This window comes from Sapajus apella, unplaced genomic scaffold, assembly GCF_009761245.1.
Source record: "Sapajus apella isolate SASKATOON/1434 unplaced genomic scaffold, GSC_monkey_1.0 scaffold36, whole genome shotgun sequence".
NCBI lineage: Eukaryota > Metazoa > Chordata > Mammalia > Primates > Cebidae > Sapajus > Sapajus apella.
Genome location: NW_022436976.1, coordinates 21,823,065 through 21,850,366, shown reverse-complemented (window position 1 = coordinate 21,850,366; position 27,302 = coordinate 21,823,065). Strand labels below are relative to the sequence as shown.

The 27,302-nt window shown below is 42.3% G+C and overlaps 1 protein-coding gene across 1 annotated transcript in view; it reads left to right on the top strand.

The window, feature by feature from the left end:
• ROR1 (receptor tyrosine kinase like orphan receptor 1) overlaps positions 1-27,302 on the top strand; it is a 403,384-nt gene that overhangs the window by 341,291 nt on the left and 34,791 nt on the right. The window contains exons 5-7 of the mRNA XM_032296748.1: positions 18,137-18,264; positions 20,738-21,055; positions 23,337-23,582. Coding sequence (XP_032152639.1) covers positions 18,137-18,264; positions 20,738-21,055; positions 23,337-23,582 — 692 coding nt within the window. The remainder of the gene's footprint in view (positions 1-18,136; positions 18,265-20,737; positions 21,056-23,336; positions 23,583-27,302) is intronic.

Sequence of the window (27,302 nt, the reverse complement as noted above, 5' to 3'; positions counted from 1 at the left end):
GCAAACTGGTTAAGAATTAGGTGGACCTGGCTGGGCACAGAGGCTCATGCCTGTAATTTCAGCACCTTGGGAGGCCAAGGTGGGTGGATCACAAGGTCAGGAGTTCAAGACAGCCTGGCCAACATGGTGAAACCCCATCTCCACTAAAATACAAAAATTAGCTGGGCACTGTGGCATGTGCCTGTAATCCCAGCTACTCCAGAGGCTGAAGCAGGCGAATTGCTTAAACCAGGACCTGGGAGACAGAGGTTGCAGTGAGCCAAGATCGCACCACTGCACTCCAACCTGGGCTATAGAGCATGACTCCATCTCAAAAACAAAAAAAAATTGGATGGGCCTGATTCTAACCCTCATTCTGATGCTTGGATCAAGGGGGAAATGAGGGGTCCTTTAAGGCCTTGGTAAGTAAGAGTTAACAATACCTAGTTAACGATCCCAGTGTTGCAATGAGAGTGAAATGAGATAACACATATATAGCACTTACGCCCCCACGTACTCGTGGATAAAAGCTGTTGGTATTTCAACTGTTCCGGGTTGTGTGAATTTAAAAAGATTCATGTCTAGGTGACACATGAAGGTCCAGTACGTGGACTGTAAATATCGTGGTTTGACAGTATTAATGAAACACTTCACCGTGTGTCAGCCAGCCTCACCTTGATAGGCGACCTCTGGCTGGTGTAACCCAAAGGCCAATGTGAAAAGGACATTTCAGTGAGGACACGATGGAGTTGACTTCTTTTTCTTCCTTCTTAAAGAGCCGTTTCAATTAATGTTTCTTCACACATGTTCCTGACCCCTTGGCCTCCCAGTAGAACGCTATAAGTGCACAATGTGAATTTTGGCATTTATTATTTGTCCTCCGGGGGAATGTGGTCCCCCTTTTACCACCTCTTTCAGTCCACTCCCCCTGGCAGAATTTTTCTGAGAGGCAGTGCAAGGGAAGGTATATACCCCCTGTAGTCATATTTTTTTATCCTTCTTCATGATTCTGAACAGCTTTTTAAAAGTGATGGCTGGGGGCCTATAGTATATAATCTGAGCTGACCTGTATCCATGGCACATGTGTTAAAGGTGAAACCATAGTAGGTCAGGACAGCCATGTAGGGTGTAGGTGATAATATCCTCCCCTCCCCTCGCCTCCCTTCCTCCCTCCTCTTCCCTTCCCTCCGCTCCCCTTCCCTCGCCTCACCTCCCCTGCTCCCCCCTCCCCTACCTGCCCCTCCCCTCCCCTACTCTCCCCTACTCCCCACTCCCCTCCCCTCCCCTTCCCTTCCCTTCATTGCATTTCTTCTTTCATTTGGTGAGGACCTGACCCAGAGGTGGTACACCCTGATCAGAAAGTAAACATCTCCTTGATGAGAACGTAGTCACATGACCGTATCTAGCTATGGTCTACAGCTGGTGGTCAGTCAATGTAAGGAGTTCCACTATTAAAATTGGGAGAGAAGAGCAGACCTTGATGGACAACTAGAAGTCTCCACCACGGTCCATCCTTCGAAATGTAAACTGCCATGAGGGCAGAGATTTTGGGATGTGTTGTTCAATGTAGCAGGCCCAGCAGTGGTGTACCAAGGGCTGAGCAGTGGGAACATCGATCCTGATGGGGAAGAGTATTTTAAATGGCATTGTTTGAATTGCCAGTGCATAATGGTAATAAAAAGTGGACTAACTTATAATTGGTCTCATTATTGTTTTTAAATTCTCCACAGAGTTTGCACCCCATATTGGCTGCACCAGAGCAGACTGCTCTGTTGCCTCGTCCTTGGTACGCCACTGAGTCCTGGCACCTAAAATAGTGGCTAGTCATAGTAAGCATTCAGTATCTGCACAATGAACCAATAGATTTATATCTGCATCTTTTCCTGCCATTTCGTCCTGACTCCTACCCTTGGGGAAGCAGCCCTTACCAGGTAGTAGCCCGTATGGCATTTCATCATGGTTAGCTGCTTTCCTCCTCTCAACTGTGAGCTCTTTGAACACCAGAACCTGCACCAGCTGCCACAGCCTGGCACCAACCAGGTGCTCAATTAGTTCTGGTTGAAGCAACCACTAAAGTTCATTGAAGGCTCCTTCCCTTGGCCTCCCTTAGCCTGCATTTAGTTGACTCCAAGCAGGAATTTTCTATCTGATTCTCCTTGTTTTGTCTCAGCCAGAGACGTCGAGGCTGGTAGTATAGTCAAGCTTCAATTTGGGAGCTAGCTTATGAGTTAGGTTAAGGAATTTGCACTTTATCCTAAAAACAGTAGGATTCATCAATGCATTTTAATCAGGTGGAACTTTCATGAAAATATAACTCAGTGATATAAGAATGGGAAGGAAGGAACTAATTGGCCCTTTCTCATCAGACCCCTTGACTTCAGCTTTCTGGGCACTGACATTTCCACTGTTCTTCCATCATTTCTGAGGGTATCATTGGTTTACCTTCTCAGTCCAAATGTTCCTCCATGGCTCCCCATTTTGATGTTCAGTCTTTGAGCCATCCACTTAGGTATTCATCCATCCTTCAGTCGTCAGGTCCTGGAAGCCCTTAGGAAGTATGCTCTGTAAGGCAGGGGTTCTGGCTTGTCCACTGCTGTAGCCCCACGAGTGGGAGGAGTGGGCTGTCAGTAGGCTACCAATAAATATCTGTTTTCTGGCTGACCCCCATATGCTAGGAGTCCAGAGATGAGGAAGATGAGAAAGTGCTTAAAGAGCACACCTCTCTGGTAGAGGACACAGAGCTGCCTTTCAAGCATTTGAATGACATTCTCATTTCCCTGGAATCTTCTCCTCTCCAGGCTCACGTCTCTAGCTCCTTCAATGATTCCTCTTGTGATATCATTTTAGTTCTCTTCCCCAACCTAGTCTCTTTGCTTTTGATGAATGATCACTGATGTGTAACCCTGATGACATCTGGTATCCACAGGGGTGTCTGATGCTCCAGGTGAAATTGAAGTCTGACCACTAAGAGGGAAGGCAGAATGGCTCCTCCCTCATTTCAGAGAATACATCCTAGTCACTAGTGCGCCTAATGTCAGTCAGCTTTTTTGATAGCTACATTCCTTCACTAATCCAGTAGAATACACTATCAACTAATGTACCTTCTTGATTTACAACAGCAAGCCTCCCCTTCCTCAGCATCTCTCCTCACATGGTCTCTCCTCCAGATTTGCTTTAAGCCTGCCACTCTGGAAGGGACACTAGAGATCATTTAAATAAAACACGTTATAGAAGTGGTTAACAGGCCACCTCTGTGTCTCTGCAAATATTCCAAGCATCGTTTGGTAAGTATAATCAAAGACCAAAAAGATGTTTGATACTCATGGAGGGACACCATGTCTTGTTACACTAATTGGAAATTCCCCGAGTTTTATTCATTTTGGCATTCAATGGATTTGTTTTTGACATGTTGGATTTAAGGACATTATTATTCTTGGAGTTTAGAAAAGAACACTGTGGCTGGCATGACATGAAGCCAACTTAGAAAACCCAAATTTGAATCCCATTTTTGCCACTTAACTAGCTGTGTGATCTTGGGAAAGTCAGTTAATCCCATAAAACCTCAGTGTCTTCATCTAATAAAGAATAATAATGTAAACATAGAATGGACAGAAAAAGTGCCACAAATGTACAGTTTATGTAATAACTAGTACAAATGTTTTACACACATGTGAACATATGAAAAATATGTTTAACTTTACTAAGGATGAAAAATGAGGTATGATCTTAAAAACCAATTATACCTAGCAGGTACTTTAACAGGCACTTACAGGCACTGACTGCAGAGAAAGAGATACTCTTCCACATTGATAATAGAAATATAAGTGAGAACAGTTTTCTTAAAAGTTATTCATAAATGCATGTAAAAGCCCTGAAAACGCACATGCATTTGACCTAAAAAATAATTCCACTTATTGTTTTGAGCCTAGAAAAATAATAGAGGTATATAAGGATCCATCTACAAGGATGTTTATCTCAACATTTTTATAAGTAATGATAAGTTGAATATAATGTTAACTGTTTAATTGCAATCACTAAAAGTAATATTTAGAAGAATATTTAATAATTTAGAAAATACATGTTACACTAAAATGAAAAAACTATGTCTAGTATAATTCCAATTTGTAAAAATAATTTGTGTGTTTATATGTATGCATACAGAATATATGCTACATATTAACCTTAATTATCTGTGGTTTGTGGATGTAGATGATTTTAATTCCCTTCTTTGCTCTTCTATTTTTCAAAATTGCCACAGAAATTATTATTATTTATTTATTTATTTTGAGACAGAGTCTCACTTGTAGCCCAAGCTAGAGTCCAGTGGCGTGATCTCAGCTCATTGTAACCTCTGCCTCCCAGGTCCCGGTTCAAGCAATTCTCCTGCCTCAGCCTCCAGAGTAGCTGGGATTATAGGCATACACCACCATGCCCAGCTAATTTTTGTATTTTTAGTAGAGATGGGGTTTCGCCATATTGGCCAGGTTGGCCTTGAATGCCTGACCTCGTGATCTGCCCACCTCAGCCTCCCACAGTGCTGAGATTACAGGAATGAGCCATTGCTCCCAGCAACAATTATTATTTTTACAAGAGGTAAAATGAGAATGCCCTGGGATATCTTATAAGAATGTGATGAAAGTCTACATTTAAGTGATAGATTACATCATGCAAATTTACTGTATTATTATTAGGTATTAGACTGATGTCAAGCCTTGCCTTTCTTTTGCTCCCTCCTTCCTTTTCTCCTTCCCTGTCTGTCTCCATCTGCCTCTTTTTCTTTTCTTCACTGTCTGCTCTCTCCTTTCCTTCTAGGCTCTGCTTTTTTCCTGCTCTTGTCCCTGGGGAGCATTGCTCAGCTGCCCCTAGGATTCAGAGTCAAGCAGTTTGCTGACCCTGGTCTGAAGCTCAATTGATCCAAACTGAGCAAGAAGTGAACAAGTTTCTTGCATTTCCTTCCAGACCTCTAGTAGCCCTGATGCACATCCTGGACTAATCAAGACTGTGTGAAATGTATGTCCATCAGTTCAGAGTTGAGCTCTGGTCATATAGGAGCAAATTACCAACATCTCAAAGACTGTCGGGGGTGGGATGGTATTCTTTTCTTCTGCATCCCAAGTGCTGGCCGCCTCTGCCTTCCAACACTACTCAAAAATAGCTTTGTCAAACAAAGCATGAACACTAGGAGTTTCCTGACATTTTCATAACTATGAGCATATGATTTGCAGTTCATATTGAATAACGATGTAAGAAATCTGCCAAGAAAGCTCCAAATACTATTTCCAGCACTGGTTCATAACCAGTTACAGCTGCCTCACCACAGAATGTGAGCACAATAGACTACCATGTTCCATGGTCTCTCGCTTGCAAAGTTTGTATTGAGTTACTAGGAGTCATTGTAATGGGGGAAGTCACTCTCCTGGAAAGCATTTAAGATGAATAAAGCGAAGAGTTTAATGTTCTAATGAAAAAAATTGTCAATATTTAAATCAAACGTGTGAACACTAAACGTTTTTACATATGTTTGCTGCAGAGGTTTCAAGATGGCCTTTGGCTTTCCAGACTCAAATAAAGTAGATAGATGCACTGTTAAACTTTCGAACAATGACAAAGGAAAACATGGGGTGATTGCTTCATTCAAAGCCTGCCAGGAGATTAATTGCCTAAGAGATGTGTTTTATGCAGTATCTAAAAACTGCAGAATCTACAGGAGTGCCTTGCTTTCACTAGGAGAAAACATATGTCACCTCTCACCAAAGATGTTTATGTCTTTTCACAAACCTGTCTTTTTTCAGCCTAAAAACATTCCAACTGGAAATGACTACAAAGCCAGGAGTTGATAGGTTAGGGGTGTTTAGTAATGGTTGAAATACTCTCATGGAGTCAGATGCAATTCTGTACTACGAGCCCTACATAACAGCAACCTGGGCCCAGGGATTGTGAAGCCTTTTCACTTCTGGTTAGAGAAATCAGTGGGAGGGGTGGGGAGCCATGGGCCTGCCTTTGACCTGCCAGCTCTGAAACTAAAAGACTTAAGGTTGCAGGGCTTATGGGGAGCTCGCCAAGTGCACTTCATAGGGATGGGGCCAGGTGTGGTGGCTTATACCTGTAATCCCAATACTTTGGGAGGCTGAAGTGGGCGGATCACAAGGTCAGGAGTTTGAGACCAGCCTGGCCAACATGGGGAAACCCTGTCTCTACTAAAAATACAAAACTTAGCCGGGCGTGGTGGCGCATGCCTGTAGTCCCAGCTACTCTGGAGGCTGAGGCAGGAGAATTGCTTGAACCCGCGAGGTGGAGGTTGCAGTGAGCCAAGATTTCGCCACAGCACTCCAGTCTGGGTGACAGAGCAAGGCTCCATCTGGGGGAAAGAAAGAAATTAAAGAAAAGAAAGAGAGAGAAAGAAAGAGGGATGGAATTTGCCTTTTTCCGCCTTTGGGATTGATTCAAATGAGGGCTTGCTAACGGCTGATGGTGTTGGAATCTGGAGGAGGTCTATGTAGCCATAGCAGAGAAACGTAGAGTGTACTTTTATAAACATTTATTTGGTGCCTTCTACAAACCAGGTTATACGTACTAGAGTCTGCTGGGAGTGAGATTGGAGTGGCATGATGACATCATGGAAAAGTAAGAACAGTTGTTGATTTCAGGGGAACAGACTTCTCAACAAATAATAATTATACAATGAAGGATGCTAGAGAGCACATATTTTCTCATGAACTAACCTGAAAGCTTCAGGAAAGCATCTTCAAGGAGATGAGACAGAACTGAAACTGGAAGGATGAGGGAGAGAGAGCCAGGTGAAGAAAGATGAAAATGGATTTCCTGGAAGGGAAATAGCCAAGGTGCAAACATCAGTGACAGTGTGATGTGTTCAGAAATTATCAGCTGTTCTTTAATAACGGGACCTGAAGACCATGAGGGGCAATGCAGGAGACTGGGCTGAAGAAGTCCATGGGGCAGTTATGTAGGGACCTTGTGATGGCTGTTAATGTGCTAGGACTGTTGCCAGTGGACATTATCCAGTAGAGAGTCACTGAACATTTGTAAGAAAGAGATAATGTGATCTACTAGCTCATCATTCTACGGCAATAGGAAAGATCAATTTACAGGCCAAGAATGGAGGTAGAGAGACCAGTTAGGAGATTCCTGCAGTCATCTTGGTGGGACACACTGAGAGCTTACACTAGAGTAACCATAAAAGGTTAGAACTGGAAAGAACATAGTTCAACTTCCATATTACACAAATGGAGTAACGGTGGAAAAAGTGTGAGTGGCCCATCCGAGGCTGCATGGAAATAACCTTGTTGGCAGCCAAAGTGGGACCAAGACCTGACCTTCTGATTTCCAGTCCAGCAACTTTTCCACTCAGCAATGCCAAGTTCAGTCCCAGCATCATGCTTCAGTTAGGGAATGCCCCAGAGAAACTTGAAATGTACTTGGCTAGCATTTTTCCTGGCCATATCTAGGAAGTGAGAACAGTCCTTGCTGGATCCAGGGACCCTGCATCAAGCCAGACTGACAAGGAGGGATCTTTTTTCTTCACTGTCTTTCTGACTTTAGGCACCTCCCACATCTTCCACCCTCTTCTTCTCCTCTAAAAGTCTTTCTTCAGCCGCTGCTTACAAAATCTTTCCCTTCTGCTGAGTCTAGGCAGTTAGAACAAAACCTAGCACTTTCCCTCAAGCTTGTTTCCTCAGTGTTTTAACCTAACTATTGTATCATTGTTAAGCACTTGGATAATTTCAAGGATGAATAATCCAATAAGATCAAACTACTTCCATCTAAACACTTTCCTTATACATATAAGCATTTTCCTTATACATATAAGCATTTTACATATAAGTTATTTGTGCAAATACTGTTTTGTGTTGTCTCTTTTTCACTAAATCGTCTATGTACACATTGCAGAGCTGTTAGCTTTATTATATATATTTTTATAATGGACACTTCAGGAAATTTGAAGCAATGTCCTAAGGTTTTGGGAAAGAGACTTCATCTCTGGACCTAGTTCCCTCAACTATAAAATGGCGATAATACTACCTACCTTGAGGGGTTCCTGGTGCAAGATAGATGTATAGTAAGCTTCTCTCTCTCTCTTTTTCTCTCTCTCTGTCTCTCTCCTCTTTCTCTTTCCTCTGTGTTTGTGTGTGTATGTGTGTGTGTCTCTGTCTCTTCCTCTGTCTCCTCTCTCTCTCTTTTGGTTGCTTCTGGTTTGGGGCAATATAGTATTTTCATAAACATCTAGGCATGATCACAAATTGTATCCATAGCTGAAAGTCAAAGGTAATTTTTTGTGTGTCTGCCTCAGGCTCTAGGATACCGTTGAACATAGAATAAAATCACGATAATGCATGATGGTAGGTAGAAGAAATGAAGAGGAGAAAAAGAAGAAATCATCTTAACTTGAAAACCGATTTAGCTGAGATGCTTGTGAGCGTCCAATCTCATACAGGCATTCTAATAACAAGTATTTACTTACTGTGGACCTGAGAATGGCCAGATGGTTTGTGAAGAACATCAGCCTTGGTGATGACACAGATTTCTACTTTAGATGACCTTTTGCGGCCTTTGGAGGATGGATTGGAAGAGTGGAAGGTTGCAGGCAGGGCTCTCAGTGAGGGCCTGCCGAGAGATGGTGGGAACCTGAGTCAGGAGGGAAGACAGTGGTCAAATTCAAGAAGTCCTTTGTTAGCAGGTTTAATTTTCAAGGTTGCTACTCTCAGAAGCTGCCCCTCTTCTTCTCATTATTTCTTCCATTTAACAAAACTAAATGCATGGGAGGCCAGGTATGGTGGCTCATGCCTGTAATCTCAGCACTTAGGGAGGCCAAGGTGGGAGGATTGATTGAGCCCAGGAGTTCAAGACCAGCCTGGGCAACATAGCAGGACTTTGTCTCTCTGCCAAAAAAAAAAAAAAGTAAAAAAATTAGCCAGGCATAGCCAGGCATGGTGGTGCAAGCCTGTAGTTCCAGTTACTCGGGAGGCTGAGGCGGGAGGATCACTTAAGCCTGGAAGTTTGAGGCTGCAATGAGCCATGATCTCACCACTGCACTCCAGCCTAGGTGACACAGTGAGATCCTGTCTCAAAAAATAAAGAAAAATGCATGGGGAGGTTGGGTCGCTGTGGTGAGAAAGTAGAGAGATTGGCTACACATGTCAGATTACTAGAGGATCCCTCTTTGCTGCCACTACACGGAAATTAAAAAGTGGAAGAGATTTAATTCACTTATTAAACATTTATGTATTAAATTTCAACAACTTGATACTTAATAGGCACTATTCTGGCCATTAGGGACATAGTAGTGACCAAAACAAAGTTCCCATTCCCACGAAGTCTGTTTATAAACAATAAATGATTAAACATATCAATAGAGGGTATGCCTGATGATACTAAGTATTAATACAATAGGTAATAAGTAAGGGTGGGGGCGCGTAAAGTGGCAGCGCATGATGTCGGAGAGGTGAGGTGGGGCAGGAGAAGACTATGGAAGAACATTGTAAAAGATACCAGTTTTACTTACACTTAGCATGACAAGGGAAGCCTTTAGGAGGATTTAAACAGAGGAGGAACAGGACAAATCTGTGCATTACAAACTAATCATTATTTTAATGCAAATTGCTGCTTCTGCAATTATAAATATTTGTAAGATTCTACCTGTGAGATGGGCATCTATGTATTGCCTTTGGGTGGGGGTTGCTGGAGTTGAGGGTTCCGAGAGGCATTAAAGTCACCATTGCTTTTTATGGAGGCCAGCGGTCTTTCACAACCACCATCAGCAGAAGGAATGGGAAACAAAGCTGAGATGAAACAGAAAAGCAAGAATTAGGGTTTGGGTTTCACCCTACTTCTGGGTAGTGAGATGAAATTAAAACCCTCCTAAGATGTGCCTAAATTCCATTTACCACACTTTCCACAAACCTCCTCTTTTTTCAATCCATGGCCAAAGGCATAAAAGGAAACGGGGAAAAAAAAATCTAAGCAATTCCAGTAACATTTGTGGTAGAAAATCTGCCCAGATTGGTATGTGTGAATTTCATATTAATCTGAAGTCCCATTATTCTCAATAGGCAATGTTAGGGGGTGGTTTGAATGCCTGATATTTGGAGAACAGCCAAAGCACATCCGAAGGGTTTCTAATGAGAACTCGGGGGCCCTGACCTCCAGGACTCCAAGTGTCACCTATGCATTTCCAGCTTCAGCCCAACCTTGGGGGCAAAGCAGGCCCTTCACAGAGGAAAAGTAAAAATACCCAAGGCATTCTTAGAAGGTGCAAGGCCGGCCTACCACGAAAACCTCAGTAAATTGAAGACAGTAAAAATCCCTCATTCTTTGGATTAGCAATCTCTGTATTCTTGCAAGTATTGCACTAGTGCAGTCCTATCATTTCAAATTGTGTTTAAATAGGAATAAAATATATTACGCACATCATTTTCCCTCAAATTAGGTTTGTGAGATACAAGCCTGGGTAATTCTGCTCCTGTTCCAAGTGAAATGCAAACCCTTGTGTTTCCAAACATCACTATGAAGCAAAGCCAATAGCTTCCCTTTCCTAAGTTGGACACAAGTAACTATTATGTGCTGCTCTGGAAACTATGACAGAACGTTATTCATCTGTTTGTTTTAATGGTTCATAGCCAATGGAAAAAAAACTGTAAAAATTTGATTTAATTTTTTAAAGAAAAAAGGTGGTATGAGACAGAGGGATGGAATCTTTAGCTAAGGGAATAAACATTAACCAAATTGTCAGTGACCAGGTGTGGGAACCAGCATGTGACACTTGTCACCTCAAAATTGCTTATGCTTACAAAGGCATTCCAATCAAAGAAAAAGGGATGTGAGGGTTAGCGGAATTCTCAGCCTTATAGATTTAAGGCTTCTCTGTGAGTCGTTGGTCCTCTGGGTTGACATGCCTTGATTGGTTCCCTTTGAAAACTGACCTTAAAGGTCAAGTATGTTAACACATACTTTTTGATGCCCACTTTCAGACTGGTCTTTAGAAAGCAGAGTTTGTGAGATAACTTCAGGATCACATATTTAACCTATAATCTCTTGACCACAGCCAACCTGAGGCAAAGTCTGCTTTTGGTGCTCCCGACAACTCCCCTTCCTGGACGTTCACCCTCCCCAGCCATCCCTTCCCACGTCTCTGCCTATACCTGTCCAGATGCTCTCTCTCCCAGGGCAGTCATTTCAAGGTATGTGCAGCTAGAGTTGATAAGATTTAAATGATGCCCCCTCCTCCTGGTTAGCAGTTAAACAAGGATGCTTCCAGGCTTGAAGACTTCTCAGGAAGAAAAAGGAGGTAGTTTGGGATAGGAGGTAACTTTTCAGACCACATCTAATTGTAATCTGTTCTTAAAGTTTCTGTATCTCTGATCTTCTGTCTGCATTGGAATAATTCTGCATCTTTTACTTGGATCCTTAATTTTATAACGTACCCCCATTGTTATTAAAAGACAGGGGTGTTTTAACCTTAAGAGATCTGTTTGCACCTCCCAAGGGAGAAGAATCCTGCCTCTGAAGTGGGAAGCTTCACACTCAGCTCGGGATTACTAGAGCCATTATGTGGCCATGCTTTTAACCAGATCTGCTAATAGGTGGCCTGATTTACAAGTTTTAAAAAGGGATATTTTCCATTTATTTATGGCCATAATGGTCTTTTGGGAAAGCATTAGTAAGTTATGTTTGCTTGGGTAAAGAGCAATTACTGTCCACATGACAGAAAATAACTCTCACTTTAGTAAACTGCTCACTGAGCAAACCTACGGACCCTCCATCTCTTTGAGCGGTGTGATGACTTTCCTTCAAGGGTTTTAGGGGCAGGCATCTTGATGTGATTTCCTCTCCTTGGCTCGAAACAGGGTCTATGAAAGGGGATAGGGGGATAAATTCAGAGGTCAGAGGTGTTGGGTTATTTAATTCACTGCACTCTGACTCTATGAGGCTGCCATGCTGTGGGCTTGCTGAGCCACTGTCTCTGGCATTCGGTTTGAAGATCCGTGAGAATCAGAACAAAGGAAGCTGCTGATACTGAGTAAACTGCTCATGTTTGTAGCAGATTACTCTGCTTGGAAGCGACTTACAAAGCTGCCCCTAAGACCTCCCTCACCTCGAGGCTTGAGTTTGCAACCATTGGCCCTCTCCCAAGGTCCCGCTACCACTGGCCCTTGTGTAAATGATATTTGTTTTAAATTAAGGTGAAATTCACATAACAGAGTTAACCATTTTATTTTATTATTTATTTTATTATCATTATTTTTTAAAGAGATGGTTTTGCTCTGTCACCCAGGCTGGAGGGCAATGGTATGATCATGGCTAACTGTAGCCTCAAACTCCTGGACTCAAGCAATCCTCCTGCCTCAGCCTCCTAAGTAGATAGGACTACATGTGTGTGCCACCATGTCCTGCTAATTTTTTTATTTTTATTTTTGTAGAGACAGTCTCACTATGTTGCCCAGGCTAGTCTTGAACTCCTGGCCTCAAGCGGATCCTCCCACCTTGATCTCCTAAAGTGCTGGGATTACCGGCATGAGCCACTGCACCCAGCCAGAATTAACCATATTAAAATGAATATGTCAGTAGTAGTTAGTATATTCATAACGTTATATGAATATATGGTTATCACATCTGTCGACTTCCAAAACATTTTCATCATCCCAAAATAAAATTCCATACCAATTAAGCAGTTACTTCTTATTCCTTCCTGTCCCCAGCCCCTAGCAACCACTAACATGCTTTTCTCTGAAGGCTTGCCTTTTTAAATATTTCATATAAATGGGATCATATAGTATGTATCCTTTTTGTTCAGCTTATTTCACTTAGCATGTTTTTGAGGCTATCCCACATTGTAGCCTGTTTCTGTACTTCATTCCTTTTTCATGACTGCATAATAGTCTGTTGTATGTATCTACCACCTTTTGTCTATCCATTCATCTGTTGATGAACGCCTGAGTTGTTTCCACCTTTGGGCTATTGTGAATAGTACTGTTCTGCACATTTGTGTACAAGTGTGTGTTTGAGTACCTGTTTTCAATTATTTGGTTTAAGTGAGATTTTACAATTAGGAAAGTCCCTCTGCATCCATTCTCTTCCCATTAAGAAGAGGTAGAAGGTCGGGCGTGGTGGCTCACGCCTGTAATCCAAGCACTTTGGAGGCCAAGGTGGATGGATCATCTGAGGTCGGGAGTTCAAGAGCAGCCTGACCAACATGGTGAAACCCCATCTTTATAAAAAAAAAAAAAAAGGAAAAAAAAAGAAGAAGAAGAGTTAGAAGGCCAGGTGTGGTGGCTCACACCTGTAATCCTAGCACTTTGGGAGGCTGAGGCAGGTGGACCATCTGAGGTCAGGAATTCGAGACCAGCCTGGCCAACATGGTGAAACCCGGTCTCTACTAAAAATACAAATATTAACTGGGTGTGGTAGCACAGACCTGTAATCCCATCTACTCGGGAAGCTGAGGAAGGAGAATTGCTTGAACCTGGGAGATGGAGGTTGTAGTGAGCCAAGATCACGCCACTGCACTGCAGCCTGTGTGATGGGAGCAAGACTCCATCTCAAAAATTAAAATTAAAAAATTAAAAATAAAGAGGTGGGCATTTCAGCTGAAATTATCCCCTAAAAGAACATTTTAGGGCCAAATTTGTCAGTACTGATCAGTTCAGCTATGTCTATCCATGCCCTCTATATTCTGATGAGAAAGAAAATGACTTCTAATTTAGAGGATACTCCTGGTATGGAGAAGGGTCCATATTGGTGGGCTAGCCTGCGGCAGTCTCCTCATATGTTCTAGTTCTGTTGGCTGGTCAGTGGCAAAATAGGCACTAAACAAAATATTATACGAAATTGGTAATCTGTGGAATGATTTGATGAAAGCACTGGGAATGAGTGGGGTTAGTGAGTAACTAACTTTCTGGGGAAGATAGGGGCATTTGGATCTTAAAGATGAGAGCATTCACAAGGTGAACAAGCAGGTGCAGGACATGCCAGGCCTCAGGATGAGCATGGGCCAAGCCATGTCAATATCAAAGTGCATCCTGTGGTTTGAGACGCGCAAGATCATCCACGTGACTAGTATCGTCGGGCTTGTAGGCATGTCTGGCAGGGAAGGAAGCTGGAAAAACTGGCAACAACTAGATTATGAAGTCTCTGCATAACAGCGTTTTCTTTCCTTGCTCTGCAGTGCTTCCTAGATGGATACTCCTTTTGCTGCTGCACTGTTCCACAATCCCTCTTAGCACACTTTAAGTATCCTTCATAAGCTCCTTGCCCTGGGGAAGGGGGAGACCCAGGAGGTGGAGTACAGACTGCATTTGCATTTCCCAATCCAATAGCAGGGACTATGGAAGGTTGTAGAGGCTGGCAACATGGTAAATCAGTTACCTTCCTGAGAAACATGAGTTCCCATCACAAAGCACCCCTTCACCTTTACATCATGGTGAGGTAGCCAGTGCGTGCTGGTGCCAGCACTGTGATGAATGGCCAACTTCCATTTGCCCTTTCACAATGCACTTTTCTCCATTGAATGCAGCCTCGGGCACGCTCATTGCAAGTGCCCTTGCACTTTTGCTGCCTTGCCACTCGCTTCATGTTTTTAATTTGCTGAGCGTGGAGTGAGGCAGGAAGACATTAATGATGAAAGAAGTGTGAGCTGGAAAAAAGCATAAAGCTAATTAATGCTGGAGGAGCATTTGTTCCCCTCCAGCCAAAGCCAGTGGGGAAAAATGGAAAGGAATGAAAAGTGATTGTGACTTTATGTTTAAAAGAAAACCTTTTACCACCCAGCATACACCAAAGCTGCTTCTCAGCAAGAAAGCCCCTGTGAGCAGTGCAAAAACTCCCTTGCCAAACCACTTGGAAAGAAGCTATAGAGTGTGGTTAGAAACACTATTTGGGGCAAATCTAGCTCTTCTGCTTGCTGTGTAACCTTCGATAAGTTCTTTATGCTTTCTGACTCTCACTTTTCATATCTGTGAAATGGGGATAATTACATCTTTACCTTCTTTCTAAGATTGTTGTTAGAATTAAATGACTTAGTATCTATTTTACAAGGATATAAAACTTGGCAGTACCTGGTACAGAATTAAGACTCATTATAAAGTCTCTTTCTTGATCAGGCTGATTTAACTAAGAGTAGTACTGAAAAGCAGAACACAGTTACAGCCCTAACAACATGGGATAGTGGCCTGACCTTGAGGTTCAGTTTAAATCCTAGCTCCACCACTGACTGGCTTTGTGAATTTAAGCAAGTTACTGAACTTCTTTGAACTTGAGTTTCTCCCTCTGTAAAATAAGGTTAAAAGCTCATCAGGACTGCTTTGAGGAAAACACCTGACATAGTACCCCCAGCCCAGAGCAGCAGACAATACACATTTGGTTTTTTTAGTGCTGTGGTTCTCAACCACATTTACATCACCTGATAGCTTTCTTTAAGCATGGATACCTAAGACTCATCCCCAGAGACTATGATTTAATAGCTCTGAGGTGGGGCCTTGGCATTGGTATTTCCAAAAGCTTCCCAAGGAGATTCTTTGATTCTTTTTTTTTTTTCTTTTTTGAGATGGAGTCTCACTCTGTCATCCAGGCTGGAGTGCGGAGGCATGATCTTGGTTCACTGCAACCTCTGCCTTCTGGGTTCAAGCGATTCTCCTACCTCAGCCTCCTGAGTAGCTGGGATTACAGGCACCTGCCACCATGCCCAACTAATTTTTGTATTTTTAGTAGAGATGTGGTTTTACCATGTTGACCAGGCTGGTCTCGAACTCCTGACCTCAGATGATCTGCCCACCTCGGCTCCCCAAAATACTACCAAGGCGAATCTTATAAGGAGCCAAGACTGAGAACCACTTCCCAGCAGATAACAGTACATACTGGTTTGGGTTTTTGTGTGTGTGTGTTCTTTTTAAAAAAAAATATGTCTCTCAAGAGCCTGACCAGGATAGTAGGAATTCTGGGAATAGTAAAAAATTTAGTACACCTGCAGCTCTAAGCTCTTGATAAGAAATGTGCAGCCAAGGAATTGCATTCCATTTTATTCTGAAAAAAAGCATTCAAAGAGTCTTTTTAAGAGTCTTGAACTAGAAAGGTGGTAAGAAGTTTAGCCTAAGCCTCACACATAAAATATGGGAACTCCCAGTAGGTTGGGGATTTATATCTGGGGGTAATTCCAGAGTTTTGTCCTCCCAAGAGATATAAATTGAAGCCTTGAGAGTTTAATGTGGAGGAGAAAGAAGTGTTCTCATAATGACACCTTAAAAATCCAGGGCTCTGCTAATGCCTAGGGATAGAACAGCATCATCTGTAATAGCAGGGGGGTGGCATGGGGGTGTATCCTGGTCTCTGTACTTAGGTTTCCAAGATCCAAGCCTAGGTCATCAAGAACCTTCTTTCTCCCCTTAGGTTTATGGTATTAGTTACCCAATAAAAGTTGGGTTAATTTTACAACCCAAGTAAAATTTAAGCCAAAAAGGCTTCAGCATTACTCTAGGATTTATGAAAGTAAACATATGGAGTGCTTGCAGGATTGTGCAACAGTAAAATTTCAATGTCTTTATGTCAAGTATATGATATATTCATTTGTATGTGTATTTAAAGGTTCAGTTTTTAAGAACTTTGCAATACAAACTCTTTTCAGGACTAAATCGAAGAGACTTCCTCCATCTTTACCTTTAAAATGATTCTTTTAATGAATCATTTTAGAGAGAGAAGCAGAAAATTGTCTTCTATCTGATGATTTTTCCACTTGGTTTGCTGCTATACTTTGAGTTTCTAAACTCCTCCACTAGACCTTCAAGCCAGGAAGTGCAGCACCATAGCACTAAGCACAGCCCCTCTTAAGATACAGGAGCTTAGTAAAGAACTGTCTTTTAAATAAATGTCCTCTTTGGTCATTGTAAATACTCTAATAATAGTCATATGTTATCTCTACTATTTAGAAAAGCTTTTACATTATCTGATGGGATCGTCATAACTTTCCCTTGTAGGGCAGAGAAGTCAGTTACTATCTCCAACTTGTAGATGAGAAAATGGTGGCTCATAGGGCTCAGACAGCTTGCCTAAGGGTGCCCAAATGTTAAATGCAGGAAGAGAATTTTGTTCTCCTGACTTTGCTCTGAGGGATCTTTACTTAGAAGAAACCAAAGAGGAGAAACAATATTTTTTTGAGATGATATATTGAGGAGGATCATCCAGTGTTGAAGTCAACCCGCACCCGTAGCAGGCAGACTTTGGCTTGGTGATGGTCTGCCTTGGAGAAATAGCTGGAGGTTCTGCACTTGGAGGGTCTTGTTCTCGTCATAGGCCCTCGTGGGAGTCGGTGGCCTCTGCCCTTTCCGGTTGAGCCTGCCATCTTGGGTCTTCATCTCCAGCCTTAGATCTCCAGTCCTTTAACCTGGCACACGAATCATGTCATTTCTGGTGTCCCTCTGTCTTCCAGATGAAATCTACTACCCCTCCTTTTTACAAAAGTATTGTAATTTTTAGGCAGCAAAATTTTAGTAAGACTTTTAAAAAAATTTTAGGGAAGCATGAAACCAAAATTTCCATGTATCTTTTCTCTAGATTTCCTTGGATTCAGTGACTCAATTCAAACTCTGCAGGCCATGGTTGTCCTGACCCTCTTTGAGCAGGGTGGAGATAATGGGGCTTAAGCAGTGAAGAGCCACATAGCTGGGCTGCCCTCGGGTTTCTTTCCAGCTGCACCCAGCTTCTAAGCCCATGGATCCCCCTAATTGTCATGTCAGTTGGAGTGGATCTGGTGGCTAATTCGCCCACGCCTTTGTAGCAAATGAAGCAGAAATAATCTGTGCTTAAAAAACAAAAAACTGTAGAACATGTGCCCAGATTTCCAACTCATTTCCTCTTTACTCCTATAACTACATCATCTTCCAGCCCACTACCAGCTGCGAAAATAAAAGCATTTTCTCTCATATTTAAGGATGATTTTGTGCTTCAGGATGATTTTTCTGGGAGTGTAGGAAACTTGACCAATGTGACCAACAGATGTTTTAAGAACTGAGCAAAAGCCCAATTCCTTAGTCCAGTGTTTTGTATATTACGCCCAACTGTGACCCCTAGTGATCATTTAGGGTATCGTGCAGTCAGAGCTTGCTGTATCCTCCATGCACATGGTGCGTCAGCTAATGTCTTTGCTTTGTTTCAGAGATGAGTATGAAGAAGATGGATTCTGTCAGCCATACAGAGGGATTGCATGTGCAAGATTTATTGGCAACCGCACCGTCTATATGGAATCTTTGCACATGCAAGGGGAAATAGAAAATCAGATCACAGGTAGGTAGCACCAATGAAATTATATTTGTCCCTTGAATAACTGTTTTTCTCACCAAAAGTTTTATTAAGCTCCTCTCTTGACAAAGGATTAAGCTCTGAATGGGGGCTGGGAGCAGGACCATAAAAAAGCATGAGACATGATCTCTGTGCTCTGGAATTTACATTAAAGTAATTTATTGAAGGTTGCTCTTAGAGGAAAAGGAAGCTTTGCAAAATCTCACATTCATTCAAACACTCAATAAATATTATTGAGTGCTTTCAGCGTACCAGGAACTGAACTGGGCATGGGAGATACAATGGTGTGGTGAATAAGCCAGGTATGTCTCTGCCCTCACAGTGCTTACTGTTTAGAAGCGACATGATGTAGACTGAGAGGGGATGGATTTAGAGTTTAGAATTCTGGACACTCATGCCAGAACTATCATAACAGCGACTTTGGAGAAATCACATACTTTTCCAAAACGTCCCCTTCTTCATGTGTGAAATGAGTGATGAGGCAGGATGACTGACCATAGGTCTCTTCTTACTCTAGTTTTCAATATTTCACCCTTCATTTTCCTTCATTGAAAGTATCCTTTTGATAGAAGTCTAGTAGTGAAGCACTTGTTGGCAAACATGAGTTAAAGTACAGCATAGGCTACCTTGTAGAATTTTGCATGCATCATTCTGGTGGTTACGGTAGCTTTGTCCCCTTCCATTAGTGTAGTTACGATGCCTCTGCGTACTGTACCCTTTGCAATCCATTCAAATTGCCTTCATGAGATTCTGATGAGGATGCCATGTCTAGCAAATAAAACTTCAGGATACCCAATTACATTTGAATTTCAGATAAACAACAAATATTTTTTTTTAGTATGAGTATGTCCTAACTATTTATCTGAAAATGACATGTAACCATTGTCTTGTTCTGGCAACCTTAGGGTTTAGGAGAGTTAAGAACAAACCCAAGGCAGAAAGAGAACAGCAAAAGGTCTAGAAGCTTTGTGTTATGAGGAATGTGAAGGAACTGAGAGGAAGCCGGCGGGGGTGGGGGCATGCTTTTTGAAAAAATAAAAGAAGCAGCTATAGGAATAGGTAATTGCCATTTTCTGAAGCCCTCATTTCAACAGGAAGAGAACTCTGAAATTTCAAAAAGCAGTAGGACTGACAGGGAGGAGCTACTGAACACTGTTTCAACCTAATATAAGAATGCCTTAACGTACTTTTAACTGAATATCCACAAAATCAAGTAGAAGTTTTAGCCTGGGCACAGTGGTTCACTCCTGTAATCCTAGCACTCTGGGAGGCTGAGGCAGGCGGATCACTTGAGGCCAGGAGTTCAAGACCAGCCTGGCCAACATAGCAAAACCCCATCTCTACTTTAAAAAAAAAAAAAATACAAAAATTAGCTGGGCATGGTGGCGCATGCCTGCAGTCCCAGCTACTTGGGAGGCTGAGGCATGAGAATTGCTTGAACCAGGGAGGCAGAAGTTACACTGAGCCGAGAGCCCACCCCTGCACTCCAGCCTGGGTGACAGAGTGAGACTGTCTCAAAAAAAAAAGAAAAAGTGGACATTTTGATATAAATAATTAATAATTAATTTATAAAAATCCTCTCTTGGAGATTACTAACAGGTATTGGCCTAGTGGAAAGTATCACAGTTTTTTTTTAAATTCACTTACCTTTGTTCTTCCCAGCATTTCCCAAACTTGTTGGCTTGTTTCTCAAGCACTATTCTGTTCCACAGGATTAATGTTCTAAGGAACATACTTTGGGAAATAATGTATCAGCAACCTCATAGGCTGCCTTGTGAGGTGTATGCTCCTTGTCAATAGCGGTATTCAAAGGTAGGCCTGTGTGCTTTTTGTGCCTCTTACCTTACTGGGTAAAAGATTAAGCTAAGGAACCACGAATATTCAATGACACACATTGGGACAATTGCACTGTGCTCTTTGAGAACATCCAAGTGAGTTGCCTCATTTTCAGAACATGGGGTAGAAAGTATTCAAGCACAAAGAAATTAAGCAAGTTTACCCTAAGTCATCCGGCAGCTCTTGCCATCCAACAAGACACAGAACTAGATCCTGTGCTCAGGCTCAGCCACTCCAGAAACAAGTTCTGCCCTACAGCTGTCCAATGTTTTAGAAGCCTCACAAAACTAATAAAAAGCACCAGATGAAGCACAAAGTTCTATTGCTTTGTAGTAAAAAATGAAAAATATATTGTACTTTAACCTAATTAATTTTTTTATTAGGAAATGGTACATATGTAATTTAATCCTGTTTTTTTTAACTTTGTAGTCAAAATGGTTTTTTTCAAGCCAGTGAAAGTAAGCTGCTTAGACATCTGAAATGAATCTCCTTCTCTGGGCCTTGTGTGTTTCAGCACAGCGGATTCCTCGTAATGTGTGTTTATATCTGATATCTGTTGACTAGATAACCAGAGAAGATAAACCCTGGCCTCTGGGAGTTAATAATTGTGTTTGTTTTCCAGCTGCATTCACTATGATTGGCACTTCCAGTCACTTATCTGATAAGTGTTCTCAGTTCGCCATCCCTTCCCTGTGCCACTATGCCTTCCCATACTGTGATGAAACTTCATCTGTCCCCAAGCCCCGTGACTTGTGTCGCGATGAATGTGAAATCCTGGAAAATGTCCTGTGTCAAACAGAGTACATTTTTGCAAGATCAAATCCCATGATTCTGATGAGGCTGAAACTGCCAAACTGTGAAGATCTCCCCCAGCCAGAGAGCCCAGAAGCTGCAAACTGTATCCGGATTGGAATTCCCATGGCAGATCCTATAAATAAAAGTAAGTGGTAGCCCCTGACCTTCTGTGCTGTTCTAAGGATCAGCAACCTCATGGCACAGGGAAAACTGGACCTTGACCCATAGTGATTTTCATACTATTAATCAAATTATTTTCGTACTGTGTCTGAGCATTCAATGGTGGATTAGACATAGTTATCTTCAAGAAGCTTCATGAAGATAATAATTTTAAAATATGGGAGCTGGTTTCTCAATAACTTAAAGATAGAATTACCGTATGACCTAGCAATTCAACTCCTGAGTATGTAATTAAAACAGCTGAGGGCCGGGTGTGGTGGCTCACGCCTGTAATCCCAGCACTTTGGGAGGCCGAGGTGGGTGGATCACGAGGTCAAGAGATCGAGACCATCCTGGTCAACATGGTGAAACACTGTCTCTACTAAAAATACAAAAAATTAGCTGGGCATGGTGGCGCATGCCTGTAATCCCAGCTACTCAGGAGGCTGAGATAGGAGAATTGCCTGAACCCAGGAGAGGTTGCGGTGAGCCGAGATCGCGCCATTGCACTCCAGCCTGGGTAACAAGAGTGAAACTCCGTCTCAAAAGAAAAAACAGCTGAAAACAGATGTTCGAACAAAAACTCATACAAGAGTGTTCATAACAACACTATTTACAATAGCCAAATGTGGAAAGGACTCAAATATCCATCAATAGAGGAGGGTTAAACAAATTGTGGTATATCTACACAGTAAAACATTATTTATCCATAAAAAGGAATGAAATACAGATGCATGCTACAAACCTGGATGAACCTGGAAAACATTATACTAAGTAAAAGAAGCCAGACACCATTGTTATGATCCATTTATATGAAATTTCCAGAATAGATAAATTCATACAGACAGAAAGGCAGATTAGTGGTTACCAGGGGCCAGGCTAGGGGTAGTGGAGAGTGACCGTTTAATGGATATGGCATTTCCTTTTAGGGTAATATAAGTGTTCTAGAAACTGTAGCAGTGACGGTTGTACAATATTGTGAATGCACTAAATGCACTAATGGTACATGTTATGGTAAGTGTATCATACCAAGTGTCAGTGCATTCTCACGTTGCTATAAAGAAACACCTGAGACTGGGTAATTTATAAAGAAAAAAGTTTAATTGGCACATGTGAGGTTCTGCAGGCTATACAGGGAGTATAGTGGCTTCTGCTTCTGAGGAGACCTTGGGAAGCTTCTAATCGTGGCAGAAGGTGAAGGGAGAGCAAGCTTCTTAAATGGCAGGAGCAGGAACAAGAGAGAGTGAATGGGGAGGGCCATGAGAATGAGAACTCACTCACTATCCCAAGGGCAGTACCAAGAAGGGTTGGTGCAAAGCCATTCACAAGAAACCTGCTCCCATGATCCAATCACCTCCCACCAGGCCCCCCTCCAACACTGAGGATTATAATCCAACATGAGATTTTGGTGGGGACACACAGCCAAACCATATTCTACCACTATTTTAAAGGTATATATGGGTTTGCCTCCATCCCCTAACCCCTCATCACCACCAAGCGAAAGACTATTTCAGTGTACACTTCCTTTCATCTAGAATTAATCTCACTGGCAATTTTTTAGTTTCCTTTTGTCATTAATGCTATTTTAAGAGTTAAGTAAATGAATGCATCTAAAATGCTTAGCCATGGTAAGGGCTCAGTAGTGTCGTTATTACTGTTGTCATCACCCTTCCAAGCTCTAATTCAGTTCAACTCTACAGATTCTGCAGTGCTTTTAAGCCCCTGTGACCACCTGGAGGGCTACATAATGGGATCTGGTTCTCAAGGGTGCCCACCCATCAGCAAAGAGATAGCCCTGACTTTTGTTAGAAACCCAGAATGCACAGCCTCTAAAAAGCATGTTCTGTGAACTACAATACCAACTAGATTCTTTATTACATGATCATGTCTAAGGCTGTCAATCAGAATGGAAGGAAAAGTTTGGCTTGAACCTTCCTTGAACCATTCACTAGGAAATTACTTCTGTGCCCCCAGGTCCCACCCCAGTTCCGATTTCTTCTGTGTTCAATGTTAAAAATACTTTTGGAAGACTGATCTTATTCCTGAAGCATAAGCTTTAAATCCTCCCAGAAATGTAACTGCAAGGTAGGCCTTGGGTCCAAGCCCAGCAAAGCAGGGAGACTGCCCTGCATGGCCTCTGACCAGCAAGGAAGCTGTGGCCACGAGGTTAATTACCTGCCCTCCCCTCCAGAAACAGCTGGCTAGAGGAGAGCTCCAGCATCTCCTGTGTTTCTTTGTAATTGTTTGGGCTTTTGTGTGTTTTTCAGATCACAAGTGTTATAACAGCACAGGTGTGGACTACCGGGGGACTGTCAGTGTGACCAAATCAGGACGCCAGTGCCAGCCATGGAATTCCCAGTATCCCCACACACACACCTTCACTGCGCTTCGTTTCCCAGAGCTGAATGGAGGCCATTCCTACTGCCGCAACCCAGGGAATCAGAAGGAAGCTCCCTGGTGCTTCACCTTGGATGAAAACTTCAAGTTTGATCTGTGTGACATCCCAGCTTGCGGTAAATAGAAGTTATTTTCCCTAATGTATTCAATCACCTTTAAAGATCCCTATCCTACCCATCTTCATTTAGGAAAATCCTGTAAGGGGGGGGTAAAGGAAATGGATAGTATTTATTTGATCTCAACTGTTTTTAGGGTAAACCTTGCTGCTTCTACATAAAACACCTCGTAAGTTACCAAAACACACTCTTAAGAAGTCAACTGCCTTTATACCTGCAGCCTTTGCATTAGTGGATTTAAGAGGGACCCAGCCTTCCAGAGGTGCAGTTGAGACAGAATATCACGTTGATTTTTATAGAAAAAGATGTTACCCAGAATGGTCTGTGTCCAAATGGACCTTTTTATCCAAAAAAAAAAAAAAAAAAAGAAGAAGGAGAAGAAGAAAGAAAATTGTTTTCTGTATGCCTTAAGAATAACCACAAGGCAGGATGCATCTACAACCGTTACTTGGTCATCCAGGACAATCTGTGGGTAAACTGGGTCCTTTGTTGCATCTGTTAATACTGCAGAAGTGTATAGGTGTCTAGAAAGAAAATGGAATTCCTGAGTCAGCTTGTTCCTTTTTCTAGAAAATGTTTAGAGCAAATAATGAAAATGGGCCAAGCATGGTGGCTCATGCCTGTAATCCCAACACTTTGGGAGGCTGAGGCAGGATGATCACTTGAGCCCAGGGGTTCAAGACCAGCCCGGGCAACATAGCAAGACTCTATCTCTACTAAAAAAAAAGAAAATGTTGATGATGCCTGGAGTTTGGAACTATTTTGGAACTGATTCATCTTCCTGATCCTAGTTCTCAGAGATAGCATAGATAATGCCGAGTTTCCCAGACATAGTGGGAGAGTCAGGATGTCACTGCTGGGAAAGTCACAGCAAAAGCAATAGGGTAGTAGGGTGGGCAAATAAGAACAATAGTCACGGGACACACAATGCAAAGTGAGCTTGGTGTTTAACTAGATGATTATCCAAGCCATTTATTCAGAATATTTGTTGAGTACCTACTATGTACCAAGTGCTTTCTCATCTGGGCATGGGGAGATGCAAGGGACCCTAAGGAGGGAGCAGGCATAGCATATCCACAGAGGAGCAAGGGGCCATTGAGGCGAAACAAGCAAGAGGGAGAGAAGGCTGGGTCGGGAAAGTAACAGGACCCAGTCATGTAAGGCCCCGTAGGCCATTGTAGGACCTAAGCTTTGACCCTGAATGAGTTGGGAAAGCATAGAGTGTTTTGAGCAGAAGGGTGACATAACCTGACTTACGTGTTTGAAGGCTCACCTGGGCTGCTGGGTTGAGACTAGCCTGTGTGAAGGATGCAAGAGCAAAAGCAAGGAGATCAGTTGGGAAGCTACTGCAGGAATGCGGGGGAGAGATAAAGCAGGCCTTGACAGGAGGAGGCGTGGAGACAGAGGGATACGTGGGCAGGTTCTGGGTATCTGTCGAAACTGGAGACAAGAGGAGTCACTGATGGATCAGATGTGGCATATAAAAGATGGAAGGAATCAAGAATGACTCCAGAGCTTCTCCATGGAATTGCCTTTTGCTGAGATGGAGACAATCATAGGAGGAGTAAGGTTAGTGGGAGCTGGAGTCAGTTTTTGTACATGCTGAGTTTGAGATGCCTTTTAGAAATCCAAAAAGAGATACTGAGGAGGCAAAGACTGAAGTTCAAGTCTGGGTTTGGGGTAAGATGGATATGAAAGAAATGTCAGCATATAGACGGCATGTAAGACCATGAGACCTGAAGGAAAGAGGAGCTTATCTACTTAGCAAGAGAGAAGGAAATGTCAGTGCAAAACAACTAACGCTGGCTTTAGACTCTGGTCAAGGGCAGTAGCCTCAGTTCCTCATGTAATAATGATGTAACTGAGTGGCTACTATGTGCCAGATGCTATGCGAGACACTTTGCCTCTGTCACCTCATTCAATCTTCATATCCAACTTCTATCATCCCCATTTTATGGATAGGAAAACTGATACTCAGTAGCAAGCAGTTTTCTGACACTCAGCTATCAGTGACTGAATCAAGGTTTTACCTCACATCAGCCTGATTCCCAAATCTGTTGGCCCTTTCCACTAAGCATACTCTCTCTAGAGAAAGCAAAATGAATCTGCTTAATGGCAACAATATCAGGTAAACAATATATAGTTTGTAGTAAAAGCAGCTTATTGTAATCGGTAAAGACATGGGTTCTCATGTTTGAATCCCGAGTCTCCAATGAAGTAGCTGTGTGCTCTTAGCCCCTCCTAATCTCATTTTTCTTATCAGAAAAATGAGACAATAATGATATACACTGAGGATTTATTGTGAGAATAAGTTAGTTGCCAACTGAAAAACCCTGTGACGTCTGAACATAGTAAATGTTCAGTACTTATTATATGTTATTATATAGCCAATATATAAAGATAAATCTATTCGAATTGTCACATAGTCAACAAATGTAAAGAAATGCTTGCTCTCAGCTCAGCAAATATTGTCTGAGAGCCCACTATGGAGTGCGGAAGTTATAAGAGGAGTAAAATGTGATTCATGCTTTTGAGGTATGTCAGTTAGAAGGCAGTACGTATGATACAATAGAAGTTAGTACAAATGTTATGGAAGAAGAAGAGGAAGGGCTAAAAAACTGCTAAAGAAACCTGTAAGGATTAAAAATATTAAAAAGAGCCCTAATGATGAAAATTTGAGAAACTTGTATTCTATAACTTTGTTCCTACCTGTTACTTGTTGTTTTAGTGTCTTTACTTGCAAAATGGTTTTACGGATGGTTGAACACACCAAACTTAAGAAAGATCACCACACCCTCTTTGTGTTGCTGGGATTTAATACACTGCCTTTGTATTGCTGGGCTTTAATATGCCTCCATAGGTATGACAAAGTAACCTCTTTCAGAGCCATTGTTGATCATTTCAAGGAAAATTATTCTGTATTTTTAAATGGTTTACACTTCGTTTATGACATTTTCCACATGTTATATTCATCAGTAATAAGAACATAGACACAGATTTACTTAGTTGCCGCATTCCTCCTCCTAAACCAGGTAAGATATGAGAGTCTACAAGAGAGTCCAGGATAAAAGCAGTACTTACTAAGCACCGTCCATGCACCAGGCACAGTGCTAGGGTTTTCACATGCTTTCTTTATCCGCATTTTCATAGTATGACAGATATTATGACCCCATTTTTGTTGATAGAGAAACTGAGGCTCAGAAAGCCCCATGGTCCCCCAGCTAGCAAATGGCAGTTCTGTCTGACCCCAAGCTCATCTCCTTGTTACCCTGCTGTGCTACCTCAGGTTATCGGTTGATATACAAAGGAAACTAAAAGAATTGGTTTGTTTTGTTTCTTTGTTCTTTGAGATGGGATCCTGCTATGTTGCCCAGGCTGGTTCCTAACTCCTGGGCCCAATCAATCTTTCTGCCTCAGCTTCCTGTGTAGCTGGGACTACAGGCATGCACCACCATGACCAGTTTTAAATGAATTATTTAAGAAAGAAATGGGTCAGGCTCAGTGGCTCACACCTATAATCCCAGCACTTCAGGAGGCTGAGGCAGGCAGATCACTTGAGGTCAGGAGTTCGAGACCAGCCTGGCCAACGTGGTGAAACCCCATCTCTACTAAAAATACAAAAACTAGCCGGGCACAGTGGCATGCGCCTGTAATCCCAGCTATGTGGGAGGCCCAGGCATGAGAATCACTTGAACTTGGGAGGCAGAGGTTGCCATGAAT